The sequence below is a fragment of the Drosophila serrata genome, unplaced genomic scaffold, assembly GCF_035046125.1.
Source record: "Drosophila serrata isolate PLE 108 unplaced genomic scaffold, ASM3504612v1 contig_275, whole genome shotgun sequence".
Lineage (NCBI taxonomy): Eukaryota > Metazoa > Arthropoda > Insecta > Diptera > Drosophilidae > Drosophila > Drosophila serrata.
The window spans coordinates 1775941-1790983 of record NW_028257173.1 but is presented as its reverse complement, the minus strand read 5'-3'; the positions used below and the strand labels follow the sequence as shown (position 1 = coordinate 1790983).

Genomic DNA, 15043 nt, shown 5'->3' with positions numbered 1-15043 from the left:
TGCTGCCATTAATGAATACGTGTGCAGCAATAAAGCCATTTTTTATGGGCAAAAGTCACGTGAGAAACTATTTAGTACATTTACGAGCGGCCTGGGGTAGCAGATGAGTTGAGTTGAGGTGAGGGTGAGTGCAGCTCCGGCCGGTGCAACTTTGTGCCTGACACAGCCAGAAGAAAGCCAACTTTCTTTCTACATAAATACTCGGTGTGTGTGCGGTGTGTGTGCGGGCTGTGTGTGTGTAAGTGGGAAACCCAAACGAATCACGGCAAAAAGTGAAAATATTTTCTAGTTACTCACATGCATATTTATATACGTGCTTGTAAACCAGAACCACACAAACACTCTTATAGATATCCAAATAAAAAAATATTGTCGAGAGACCCGACTAGAAGATACCTGCTGAAAAAATATAGCATACTTATTGGGGCACATTTGGATTGCATTCAATATATAAAGAAATAAGTGTAGAAAATGATTTTAATGATTCAAATCCTTTTATAAAGCAATGAAAGCAAAGGAAATATATTTTATTTCGTCCCATTTCCTAAATATATTTTTAAATTAAAAGATTTAAAATCAAGCACTACATTTTTTAAGGGCATTCTGTGAAAGGGGTCCATGTATGTGAGACGTTGTGCTGTCTTTTACTAAGGTTTATATACATTTATATATAAAGCGTACGTTTAATATACCCTAAGCACTCTGTATCCACTATATAGGAAAAATGAAGAATTTTTTTGTGCTGCCTGAATTAATTTTTGGCATTTATCAACTAAGCAAATTGAAATCGTGTCGGTTGAGTCTGGCATTCCTAACCCAGTTTATTGTTTGGGCTTCCTTTGATATGTGCACTCGAACTCTCTTTTTCCAGGGGGTTTGCAGCAAGTGCGAAAAGCCTGTTTGTACGACTTCAGCGTATCCCGATGTTGTTGAACAAGTAAATCAAGCAGTTTTTGATACTTCCTCAACGTTTTTTGTGGCACATCAGATAATTGATTTCAGAGTGGAGCGGCACTCTGAGGCGTTAATGAGTGACGGTTTGGCAAAGTTTTTAAATTGTTGTGAGTTCTTAGAAAGCGAAAAGGAATAATAAGAGTTCCTTTAATGGAATAAACTGGGGCTTTCGATCAAACATTAGAGATATTTTAACGAATAGAACTTTGCAAGTGGGTACCCTGTTAAAATTATATTTGTTTAAATTTTACAATAACTATTTGAAAATTTATTTATTTATATACTCATATACGAAATAATAATTATTATAATAGTGAAATGTAAATAGGGAATATGGATGTGTACTGCAGGACCTTATATAATACATATATACACCTAGCTTAGTCATTTTCTTGCCTCACACACTCTAGTTGAAGTCTGACACCGACTGCTGGCCATAAAAGCAACGAAACTTGTGCACTTTATAGATCTCTTACTAGCATTACGACCTTGTGGTGGACGGGGGGGAGTGGTTGTATTTAGTGGGCGGTTTGTGTTGCGGCAAATACGGCAATGCACCCATTAGGCCGACCGGTAAATGAGCATTGAAGCAATTCATAAAACTGCCCAAACAAAAAGCCAATTTTATTCGCCCAAGGCACGCGTAAGTGGCGACTTTGCCTTTCTTTGCTGCCGTGGCGCCATTGTAATGGGACTACGGCTGTAGTTGAGAGAGAGAGAGAGTCCTTAGTCCTTAGTCCTTGGTCTGAAGTCCGGCTGGGCGATGGTGAAAACGTGTTTACGCTTTTATTATGTAAAGAACTGGACAAGCCGCCCCGTCGGCCGTAAAAGAGCCGACGCACACTTGAACTCCACAAATCTGCGTGGAGTGTTTTAGGCGCGAGCACAGCTCTGGGTCTGGCTCCGGGTCCGTCTCCTACTGCTGCTGTTGCCCACTCCTTATCCTTTGTATCCTGGCGCGGCCGTAACGTATGCAAAGTAATTGTGCGCATTAAATATGTTCTGTTTTTATTAACTGCGGCTGCGGTAGCTGCTTCACTCTCTTAACGAGAAACAATTAAGAAAAACAGGCGCGTATCATAAAAATTAAAATTATGCAAATGCAAATTTTGAAGCAACAGCGTATAAAAACGAGTGGGATTTTCTTTTTTTTTTGTTTCTTTGGTTTCTTTTTTTTCGAGGGCAATGCGGCAAAACTGCAGGCAATTTTTGTACATTTTGTGTTTTGTGCTCTTCGACGCTGTTTTTGGCCTTGTTTACATTTATTTTTCCTCCATTCAGACTATGCAAATCCCATAAAAACTCATTTTGAGCCAATTGACTGCATTGTTGTTATTATTGTTTGGCTTCGTCTTTGAGTTTTCCTTTTTTTTCCTTGTTTTTTTTGTGTGCGCGTTTTTTACTGCCGGAGTTCTTTTATTTTAAGCTTGAAATGGTATCATGAAAAGGAGCAAAAAAATGCAGAGCAGACGATGTCCTTTTCCATCATCGTCGCTTCTGCTCAACGGTAATTAACTAAAATCGTGCTTTTATTTGCCAGACAACGGGAGCTAAGAACAATGGGAAAATCCGTTCATTTGCGAAAATTGTTTAGCTCCGGAAGAATAACAGAGAGACGGGGGAATGAGCAGCGAAATCGCAAATGGAAATCTAAAAATCCACTGCTGGGAATTGTAACTGTAAATGGCTACTAATACAACTGATTTTCCGGCATCGATGGCACTGGGGGAAAATATTGGGAGATTTTCGCTAAACGGGGTTTGTTTCATCTTTAAGTAAAAACTATGTTTTTAAATACTAGTATTACATTTTTAAATTGATTTTAATTTTATAGACCATATAAATAATATATATTCTTGATCAGAATCAAGAACCGAATCGATATTGCCATTTCCGGTGCAAAATTAAAATTAGTGTGCATATTTTTTTCCCTAATTACCCATTGAATCAACTTAATCATATTATTGCACACCTTTAAATTCAATTTCAAAATTCTATACTATTTTTTAGCATTCCCACATATTAGCTTTTTATATCAAAATACATATTATTTATTGCAAATAATTCACTATATTTTTCTTATCTCAATTTTTCGCCACAGTGTTTTCCTTTTCGTTTTAACCAACTTTCGCGAAACTCCCAATTCTATAAACACACACATACACAGAAGCGCTTGTTGGTTTTTAATTTTATAGCCAAACAATATGCTTACAGATTTCGTTTGCAGTTTTTATTAAAAATCGATTGCAACACACTCCACCCACATCCACACACAAAAACTCGATCTGGAATAGAAAAATACATGCACTTGAAGCTGAAGCTATCCACGCTGTACATCGGGCTTAGCAATAATACTCGTTTGGCTTGTGGCTTTGCAACTCACATATGTATATCCGATATTTGCTCTATATGTGTGTGGGATCGGATGCTGTGCCCAGCGATTGGTAAGAGCAGTAGCAAGGTAATACCATGCCCGCATTTCTGTGTGTATTGACATGGTTGTTCTCTCAAATTAATCATGGAGTCTCCAGCGGATGCCATATATGTACACCGTGAATATGAAATAACTAGATATACTACTACGAATGTTTGTTTGTCAAATCGGAATTGTAATTAAAGTTGTAGAAAGCTGGCAGCATCAAAGGTATTTGGTACACGAACCACAACCCATACACAACTTGCTTCGAAATGAACTCTCGACAATCAATTGTATTTAGCCAAATATTAATGGTGACTTGCCATCAATTGTTTATTATGTCGAGTGTAAGGTATAATGAATTACCAAGTCTGATTATTACTTATACTGACTGCATTTATTAATTGCCTTAGCCTTTTGACCAGATGTTTAGGTTAATCTGTAATGTAACTGTATTTCATTGTATTATTTGAGCCTGAATATTGTTTGACTTTGAAATTATTGAGTCTATTTAGATAAAGTTTGAGTAATTCAAGATTTAACAAGCCTGTTAATTAAAACATTTTCAAATAAAAGCAAAACTGTCTTCCATGTTGCCTTGAACTATTACTACTTGCAATTCTTTTGTATCCAACATAACCATATCTTAAAGTCACTCTTGCAGTAGGTATATATCGGAGTAGTATCGACCGGATTTATACACTTTGTTGTTGCTTCAGCATATCGCCACTTCACTCTGCACGCATATCCCGACCATTATCCAGTTGCTCTCTCCCTCGAACTCTCCATGGGATGTGTGTGTGTATATACTTGGTTGTGCGGATGTACACCCATATACACCCGCTGCAGATTACCAAAGTCGCAGCTAACATATTTTTCAAAAAAAAATATATAAAGAAAGAAAAACGGGGAAAAGAAAAGCGGATAGGAAATGCTGGTGAAAAAAAGAGCTTGGAAAAAATGGGAAACTGTTGCAAGTGTGCTAAAGTTTCATGCTTCATTGGATGCCGACGCCAGGGCCCGTTACCCATTTTCCATTTCCCATTTTCCCGGGGTCCTTGGAGCCCGTTTTCTTGGCGGCCACGTCGAGGCACGCGCTCTCCAAGAACAATCAAATTTGCAGCGAGCTTCTCCGGGTGTAATATTCCGGCCAGCCAGTCACACAGGCAGACAGACAGACATGTGGTCCCCGCCTCATCCTCAACCACCTCTGGATCCCAATCCCCGATTCAGCTGCACCACATGCAATAATGTAATGCGGCGGGGGTGGCACTCTCATAATCGAAGCACTCGAAATGCCGAAAAAATCCTCCTTGGGGCTGGTGGGCTCCCCCCATTAAAGCCATAACATAGTATTTGAAATTTAAAAGGCCAACTTCCCCAGCAGACTTCCCTGCGACTTTCATTGTCTACAGCCACTTGAGCACACATATGCTTAACGCTCTTCAGTGGTGGGACTCTTGGCATATATATATATATATATATATATGGTATATTGCCGGTTTGGATGTATCCCTTTATAGTTGGAGGAGCGAAACCCTAAACGATTGCCACTCGCCCCATGCCTCTTTCACTTTTTTATTTGCATATTTTAATGCAAATTGTGCAGAATTAATTTAGTGCTGTTTAGTCTCGAACCTCGAACTGGGGGCTCGAACCCAGCTCCGGGACAGAACTGATCCATATCCTCCATCCACATTTTTCCCTGTGTGTGTCTGTTCGGTTCGTGTCGCGTGGGTGGCTTTCGTTTCATATGTAAATATTCAAGTTTCAAGTTATTTTCCCTTCAAGTTCGTCGTCGTTGTCGTCGTCGCCGTCTCCATTGTCGTTTTACTTTATTGTTTATGCCCGAATTGTGTTCGAGGGGCACTGGAGTGTGGCCTAGTTTTGGGCCAAGGGGCAATGAATGTGCGAAAAATATTTTATGAGCTATATTATGTAAACTGAATTTAGTTTTTCGTTTCCCAGGGACCGAGCATCATCTCGGGTTTTTCGTTTGTGACATTATTTGCTCTCGCTCTCTTATTTTGGGTCTCATTGTGCAAGTTTGTTGGCCAAACATTTCTGGGGCATTCGAGTGGCAAGGAATTCGTTCTGTTTGCCCTGTGTGAATAAACTAATCCGGACACGATTTCGGTTTAAGAAATGTTCAAATTCCATTGAAAGTCTCATTAGCCCCAGGCTTTCTCTCAGGCACTCTGGCTTGGGAGTCGCTCTCGGTTGAATATTCATGCGTGAAAAGGCGACAACCAAGAGAATTATTACATGGAATTGCATAAAAAATGTTGCTCACGTACAAAGGAAATGAAATGAAATGAATTTCTGAGCCGTCCTTCACTTTGTCCGCTAGTTATCTGCCTTCGCTTCGCTCTTCCGCTCCTGTTTTTTTTTTCTTCCTTGCTGCAGCTGGGCCTTGGAGCGTCGAGGGCTCAGGGAAATTTATGCTGATCATTCATAATGTCAAAGACGCGACGCCAAAGGATGCTCGCCGCTCTGCGCTGCGGTTCCAGGACCTCGGACTAGGCTCGACACCATCGAGAATGAATGGCCCAGGTCAGGGCAGGACCACTGATAGCCTGGCCCAGAAACGCTCAGCCACTCGTATTCGCCCCAAATTCGGTTAACCCTTTAGCAGCCAACGTTGCGTATGAGATATACTTTTCATTTTTGTGCCAACGTGGCGTATGAGTAATTTTTTATACAATTTTTTTTAGGTTTACTTTAAAGAGTGGTTTTGAGAAACTTCCAAAGCATGGCAAGTAAAATGGTTAATAAGTATTTTATATATTATATATTTGTTAAGTAAGGCCATATGGCAAGGTAATAAGTTTATCTATACTTAAGCTCGGGATTACTCCCCATAAAATCAAATTTTCCTTAAGAATATCCCACAACAGAAAAGGGTTAAACTTTTCCCGGCGAAAATCCACTTTCCCTGAAGCACTTTCCGAACTCAGCTTTTTCGGGGGCTTCTAATCATCGCCGTATTATCATCGCAATAGCGCTAAATGAGGCACTGTGCAGGGAAACCGGGGGGAAAAGTGAGTTTCCATTTATGGCTAAACAAATGCTGTGTCTCCCTTCGCGTTCAGTCGAAATTATTTGTATGTAAAGCAAGACAGAGTCTGGGGAAATCAGCAAAGCACGTCAACGAAGAGCAACAGAAACACGAATAAAAAAAAGAGAACTGTGCACAATAAGAAGGGAAAATCAATTTCCGCTTTCGAAATAATTCCAAAGCCATACAAAGGCGGCATCCAAAGCCAGGGCTGAGCTCCGGCTAAAGCCAAAAAGGAGCAGAGATGTACCGAGAAAAAGTCGCCATTATCCTGTGCGGCAGCGAGATAAGATATTTGCACAAGAATGGCATTCAGTTGATAAAATCCGATTTGAAAATGAGCGAATGCCTGGCAATGAGCATGGATCGAAGGACTCGCCCTCGAAACAGAGCGGAGACTGACTCTCTGCCTGCTTGGTTGGGATAACAATTTTATAAATAAATATTTGTGCGGGCGACAGTCCTCCTCGCTTGCCTGGCCGTCTGCCTCTTTGCGTTTCGCTTTTGAACTCAACTATCGGGCGATAAATCATTTGAAGTTCCCTTGCCCTGGAACAATTGGCCCGGTGACAATCTCTGTCCGGACGGAGGACGAAGGCCTCCTTCCGCCCGTTTCTTTATTTTTTTCTTTCCTTTACGCACTTTTGGCCCCCGTAAATCTGTGCCGGAGAGCCACCGACAAAGAAGAAGGCACCGCTCAAGGAGAGAAACGGAAGCGTGTCTCCGACTGATAGCCCCAATGACTTCCGTTCCTGGCGTTTAATGCTTTTTAATGAGTTGCTGCTGCAAACTGTTCGAGGACATCGACATGGACGAGGATGTGGACCTGGATGTGAATGTGTGTATGGTACATCAACATGGGCAGCTTAATCGATTTCATTGTCGGCTAGCCGAGGTTTCAGGTCAGGAAATTGCTCAAGTTCCTTAACACTCTTAAACTTTAATTTGTGCACAGAATTTATAGCCTACCTTTTGGGGCATTTTATGGACTTTGAATGAGCGTGTGTTGCAGGAAATATGACATTAAAAAGGATATAGGATGACCTTAATTATCAATTTAATGGACAATGAGTAAAGTAATTAGTTAGATTTATTGTGGTATAATATTATGACTCTATTTATTTATTTATCCAAGAAAATCAATAAAATAATTTAAAGGTTTTTTCATACTTTCCCTGAACTCTTTCTCAGTAAATTCCCCATATCGAACTTGTTCCAGTGAAATCGTTTTCAGGAACTGGACTCCCCCAAGTCTGCTGCCAGCAGATTGATAGTCTCTTGTCCTTGCCCTCTGGTGCCCAATTTGAGTATTGTGTCCAAATCGTTTTCGGACGACAGTTTAGAATTCGATTGGCCCAGAATGGACACACAGCCTGATTACTTATGCCGGTCAGGTAAATCTTGTAAAAATTGTCTCCTCTCTTCGCAGGCAGGATGGCAGGGTGGCTGAAGGAAGTCCTGCCTTTTCACTTTGTGCTCGGTTTGGCCGACTTGATTTGTTGGTTGTGTCTTAAAGTGGGACTTTAATTTGTTTTGGTCACCGGCAGAGTGTGCGGAGCGGAGCCATATGTCTTGGTTGCCATGGAACCAAGATGAATGCCCCGGGCCGCGGGTGTTTGGCTTCCTTTCCGGGACTTCTCCATGCTATACCCGTCCCCTTGACAAATGAGTGGCCCAAAGGTCGTTGTCAGGGTCGCGATTCCCAGTGGCCTGCGTTGTTTTATTTATTTTTTTTATTATTTGTTTATGCGTTGCCCGTCCGGCTCTCCAGATCTCCAGCTGCCCGCCGTTCTGGTCTATTGAAAAATCTCTCTTCCGGCCAAGGCGAAAAGAAGAGATGAGGCAGCGGCAAAAGTAATGCAGGAAGATAAACAAGTAGCCGCAAATGGCCAAGTCAAGACCCGAGTCCACGTTCTCGGCCAGGACCTAACAAATTGTGGGCAATATTTTCATTTCATCAAGAGTGTCCTTGGACGCGAGGCTGGACTGCCAGCGCCAGGGGGCGCGTTGGCAACTTTATTGCATTATTGAAAAACTTGTCAAAATATTTTGAATGTATAGGAAAGCTCTTGGCTCTTATTAAATTTCCCCCAGCTCTCCGCCCGCGCACATAATTGTATGAAAATATTGTATTTACTGGTCCCTGGTCTTTTATAAGAGTCTCATATTTACTTTGTGTTTATATTTGGAACTTACCTTGGACGTCGAGACTTGGGAATATGCATTTTTAAGCTAGTGGCTTTGTCTGGCTCCGGCAACTGGAATTGCTCATGGTTTAATTAACGCAAATGGCAATATTAAAATTTGATGCATTTCATATTTTATGCAAGTAAGGAATTTTATCGGCAACGTTTATGTTTTTTCAGTATATTTATGTTCGGCAATCAAGTGGAATTCTTTGTGGTTTAATTAAATTTCTGTTTATCCTTTCCAGAACCGTTGGATATGTTTTTTTCTCTGCAAGGAAAATGTGAAATATTTATATATTAAATATTATGTGCATGTTATTTTTTGTGTCTATGATTTGTGGTTTTAGGAAAGCTTAAATGAAAACGAACAGATTTTATAAATTATCATAGTAAGACTATGTAAAATTCAACAAGCGAATTTTAGTTTTTGTTGAAATAAAAATGTGCTTTTGGAGTTTGCAATTAAATTATGAGATTTATGGATATTTTAATGTCTATTTTTTCGAAAAATCAAAATTAAAAAACCTTATAACTGAGCCAAAAATGCATTAATTTAAATTCAGAAACCGTTCTTGTGTTAGTTTTTATTTGGCTTACAAATCTGCATACCCAATTTAAATATTAAAAAAATTAAAATTGTTGCCAATTTTTAAAAATATTAACGATGTAACCCCTTATATTTTTATTTGCAAAAATTGAAAAATTTTGAAAAATGTATTTTTCTTTCAGACATAGCTATATTGAATTGGCTTTCGACTCTGATCAAGAATATATATGATTTATACGGTCGGAAATTACTCCTTCAAATCTTTATAAGCTTCTGAATAAAACTATAATGTCTGGCTAGGGTATAAAAATACCTAAGAAAGTTGAATTTGTTTTATTTACTTATGTATAGTATTTTTTAATTAAATGTAGAACATCTAGTCTAAACCATATCCTTACTTTTATAAAGCCAATAATTGCTTTAATTTTCTATTAAATTTACAATTCATCCACTTTGGCTTTTGTATTATATTTCATGACATAAAATGTGTACATTCCAAGTTTTCAATTGCAGCAGCTTCCATGAAAACTAATTGATGGAAAATACCTGACAGACGGACACGGACCCCTCACCGAAAGCCACGTTCAAGTCCCAGCCATAGAGCTTCTATGCGGTGAAATGAATCCTTGGGAGCTGGCGTTGGGGCAACATTTCATTTTCAGAAATAATGATGGTCATGCTGAGCGTAATGGGTACGTATTGATGAAATTTAATATTTCGAGAAAAGCTCACTTTGCTCGCCGGCTAAGCTGTGCGGGGCGGTGGGGTAAGAAACAAAAAAATTTGGCATCAAATTTCCAATTAAACAAAAAATTCCAATTTATATTGCGCAAGTTACCCGCTTTTGTTTTGTTTGTCGTTGTTTCTAATTCGCAGTAAATTATTTCGGGGTAATTATTTTGTGGCTGGCTATTAAATATCTCTGACGTAGCGTTGCTGTTGCTGTTGTTGTTTGTTGTTTGATGTGAGACAATTATTTTCGATTCATTAATATAAAATGCGTTTCTAGTTTGTTCTCCCCTCAGAAACTTTTGCTGGTTATTTTGTACAACGTTGTTTAGTTTTGTGTGTGTGTGTGTTTGCATCGCCTAATTGAAAATGTGCTGCCTAATTAGTGAAAGGCTTTCAGGCTCGGTTGTTTTCACTGCCAGCCTGCCATCCCCTAGTATTGGAATCCATTGCTCCTGTCAATTTTGTCAGGATGTCAACCGCCGAAATTCCCGCTCCTGTCAGGCTTTTTCCTCATTTCCACGCACACATCTGTTTCTCGGTGCGAGGGTCTATTATGTGAAAATGCGCATATGGCTGACTGGGTGGCATATAAATGTCGTAGTCAATAATACAAAAGGACCTCGTAGAGCACATTTTAAAATCTATATATGAGGAAAAGGAACAACTCACAGAGACTTATAGGGCTAGAGAATACCCTGTTTGACTCAGCTTTTACTCGTTCAATTCACAAATAATTATCTTTTGAATGAATTAAATACCAAAACCATTATTCTGATATTTATTAGATGATATCCTTTTATTGACCAAGACAGATATAGATCCTTAAAGCCTTAATCCCCATATATTATTTCTATATTTGTTCATACTTGTCTTAATATTTATTTACTTGTTCCCCAATGGATTGAAGTCTATTCCATTTCCGTATTTTTTCTTATTTTGGGAACCCACAAAAGCCCACGAGTTGAGCAAGTGTCACGCACATTTTCCGCTGCCACCCTCGATGGCAATTCTATGCGCATTTTTCTATTATTTATTATTTTTATTGAGCTCCAACTCGAACCCGAATACTGGAATAATGGAGCCGGGCGCTTGGCGTGTTGACAGCTGCCATTGATTTCGTTTAGAGGCGAAAAGGGAAATTAGCCACGTTTTCATTCGATCCATTTGCATGCAGTGCTGCATTAAAATTATATTCATATACACTGGTGTGTATGTATATCGGAAATGCAATAATATTTTTGCCTGATTTGGTATAATAACATTACCGCCTGTCGCATAAATTATGCATTGAATGGCAAAAATAAGGATGATTGTGAAATACAGAGTTTTTATTTCCTTATCCCAGTTTTTATTCTTTTTTGTTCTCACAAATCAACAGAGAGATTTTATTCGATTTATTTTCTCCTCTGAATTGAGAATTTTTTCCTGTTTTATGGAATTCCTTGAAGCAATTCCTTAAATTTGCTCGAAAGTCTAAATCCAATTTTTCGGTCCGGCAAGAAGTCAATTTCGTATCGATTAAAGTTTCGTAAAAAAAGAGGAAAAAGCCATTAAACTGGATGTGTGCGTGTGAAAATGTTCTTTAAATTGAAAATCATAATTATTCATGACGAGGCCAACCGAGCCGAGTAGAAAAATGGTTATAGTCAGTCGCTCAACATATATCGGTTATTTGGCGAGCTCTTAAATATAAAACATTTAACGTTCGCCTTTGTTGATGCCTCCGACTCATTCGCTTCATTTGTTGAATGCATAAAGCCCGACAGCCCCATTCAGCAGGACCCCGTTTGCATCCTGGGAGCCATGTTGAGGCCCATTGTGGGGTTATTTTTCCATCACATGCGCTCCTTTTGTTTTCCCCCACTTTTTGTATTTTATATATATATATATATATATATATTTTTTTTTTATTTTTAACTTTTCCATTCATTCAAACAAGTAATGAAGTTCTCTTCTCCGAAGCGGATCGTTGCCGCTTTGTTGTTGTTGTTTTTATTGGGTTTGATATTCTTTTTATCGATGCACGTTTAATTTTATTGCAATTGTTATGCGCTCACATCTTTGGACCGAACGGGGTTCGGGGGCGTTGTGGTTGGCGTTTTATATTTAATAAATTTAAATCACTTTATATGCGAGTTTTATGTGCGTTAATAATGCGAACGAGCGGAATGCGTTTCAGCTTTTCCCCCTTTTCTTTTATGGACAAAGAGCAGAAATTTCAAAAGCAATTTATTCCGCACAGTCTACCCGATACAATATGGACATAAACTAGCCAACATTTATGGCCGATGTGCAGGAAATTAATGATGAGTTTCGTGTTCGTTTTTAAATAACTGAAAAGAATCACAGTTCGAGCGGTCTTTGATGGATGAGCTTTACCAGGTTCGGCGATTGGATTTGTGACTTGTCAATTCAATATGTCGGTGTTAATTAAATACTTAAATGATGCCAAAGAACTGCATACTAATAATAAACTGCAAATGCATAGTGATTCCCATGTTATATTTAAAGCTTAAGCTTCTACGCACTCAAAATGGAAGGGAATTTAAAAAGACAGATGCAACTGAATAACTTTGTCTGTTTTGACCGCATCTGCTCTTGTGCTCCAACTTGATATAAAGTTTGTGCAGTTTTTTTGTTACTTTTTTCCCGACGGTTTTTGTGCACTTTTGGATGTCAACACATCGACACGAGGACGTAAGGACATTCGTCCAATTTACACACAAGTTGCGCAAGTGGCCGCCCCGGCAATGCCCCACTCGAGGCAGGACTCCGGCGGCGGCAGACAAGCAGCAAACTTGAACTTTTGCGGCCAGCCAGATGTGCTCTCCTGTAGCCCCAAAATACTTACATTTACATCTTGCTACGGCTCGGCAAAGGCTCTTACATTCATATATATGTAAGTATATTCCTATATGTACATCAAAGCACCCACGGCCACAACATTTTTGGCAACCGCGCGCATTCCTCGCAGTCTAATTACATGTTGAACTGGGCGTGGGTAGACTCAGGGGTCTGGGGACTGAGTACTGGGGACTGGGGACTGGAGCCTGGGAAATTGCGGAAAACTCAAACTGAAAACTCGGCTTGAGCATGCGTTGTGGTTTTTCATTTGCATTCGCTTGGAAGAACTTCGCTCCAGAGTTTTAAGTGAATGAAATTTCTTGGCCTGGCCACTTCTTTCGACTGGCGAGGATAATTAAATTGGGCACAAGTACCCGAACCAGCCTCTATATATACATATATACTCGGGTATATCCCCATGCACTTCTATATTTTATTTATGATTTCCCCCCCGACTCCTCCTCCTCTCACTGTCCTTTTGCGCTTGTCACTGGAGGAGCCAGTATGCAGAGCTGCGATAGTTTTGCCAGACAATTTTTCACACAGAAAACAAGAATTAATATTTGGTAATAATTTCTATTAATTCGAATTTTAACAATCTCATAACTAAGCCAAAAATTCATTAATTTCCAATCGGAAAGCATTTTTATGATAATTTTTAATAGGCTAACTAATCTGCTTACTCAATTTAAAATTTTAAATTGAAATGAATCCTTCTGGAATTACAAGCTCCTGACTGGTATAAATATAATCAAATCTGGTTAGAAATAACTATAATTAGTTTCAAGAAAATTAAATTTAAAGTTGCCGCTGCTGATTTTCAACTGAGTGACTTGATTTCTAATCTAATGCTAAGCTTCTATTTTTTTCCCGGTGCAAAGTGTTTCCATTCTCGGTTCACGGTTTAGTGAGCAACAACAATTTTCTTGCCATGAATGCATTTTCCACCCAGAGCACCACCCCCAACAACCGCCCGTCCGCTGGCCCACTTGTTTTGGGTTTTCTTCTGCTAAACTTTCGGGGGGAAAATCATTTATCAATGTCAGAGAATGCAGAACATTCTCTCTCCGCACGAGAGAACTTGTGTATGGCGGCAGATTGTGAAGGCCTAACGTTTGATAGGAGGGGTGGTTGCCTTGGATGGGTGGCTTTTCCGGGGGGTGCATGCAGCACCCGGAGTCTGAAAGTGCGTGAAACAAGTTGGCGAAACTTCAGACTTTGTTTCGCAAAATACTCAAGTGATTTTGAAAATTATGCACACGCATAAATGCATCGACCCATCGCCAGACATGGCCAAAAACTTTTTATCAAAATTGCAGTACACAAAAGCTGGTGAACAAGAGCATAAAACTTGATCTCACACTCATATATGTATGTATATATTGGTAGCAAAAAAACTTTGGCATTCTTTATGGCAAGAAAAGGAGAAAAAGTATCAGTTCCTTTTGATATTTGGATTTTTAGAAAAAGACCTCCTCCTACCATAACATTGGCTCCGACTTCTATTTAAATATCCTTCCAGTCCATTTGAATATTTCGAATCAAATCAATTTGTTCTTTAATTAATCAAATATGGAAAAAGATTCTCCTTTAACTAAGGACTATTATTTCCAATTAAAGAGTTATTACCTTACAACCCTGTTGCTAAATCAAATTGCTTAATGAATATCCGTTGGCGATATTCTTCCAAAACTACTCTATAAATATTTTAGGAAGTTTTCTTGGACAATCGAGTAATTGAATGGTATCAAATTCTTTCTACAATTTGAACCATTTCCTGCCGAATGAGACTGGCTTTGTCTTTGGCTTATGGCAGAAACTTTAGCACTTAGTTCCAGGTCTCCACTAAAGCCCCGATCCCCGGGATACCCAATCCCAGAGTGTTCTAATCCTCTGGCCGCCACTTGTTTGCTGGCGAAACAAGTTTGCACTCAAAACTCGTAAATAATGGATGGAAAAAAGCGCAACCGCACCATTCATAATGGAAAAAGTTGCCCGGCCACTTGAAACTATTGCACAAGCACCAAGCTGGCCGAGCCGGGGAAGGATTCAGTCGTCACAGTGGGTTCTGGGTGGTCGCATCCTCCCATCCTCGGAGGATGCATTGCATGCCATCACGCCTTCTTTGGGGGTAGCTGGAGACGGCCATGGATACGAGGTTTGGGGGATGCAGCTATTCCCACCCATCCGCCGCCGGCGTTATTGTCATGTGTACAGTAAGAATTACAAATAACAAACAACGAGGCTGCAGTGCACAACAATCCGCAAAAGACGGACAGCTTCCCACCAAAGTTTGCTGTCAG

At 39.6% G+C, this 15043-nt stretch overlaps 1 protein-coding gene across 1 annotated transcript in view; it reads right to left on the bottom strand.

Moving 5' to 3' along the window:
• The window catches only part of Tmtc1 (Transmembrane O-mannosyltransferase targeting cadherins 1), a 41051-nt gene extending 32166 nt beyond the window's left edge, over window positions 1-8885 (bottom strand). The window contains exon 1 of the mRNA XM_086835048.1: window positions 8625-8885. Coding sequence (XP_086691174.1) covers window positions 8625-8653 — 29 coding nt within the window. The 5' untranslated portion in view covers window positions 8654-8885. The remainder of the gene's footprint in view (window positions 1-8624) is intronic.
• Window positions 8886-15043: the final 6158 nt, after the last annotated feature.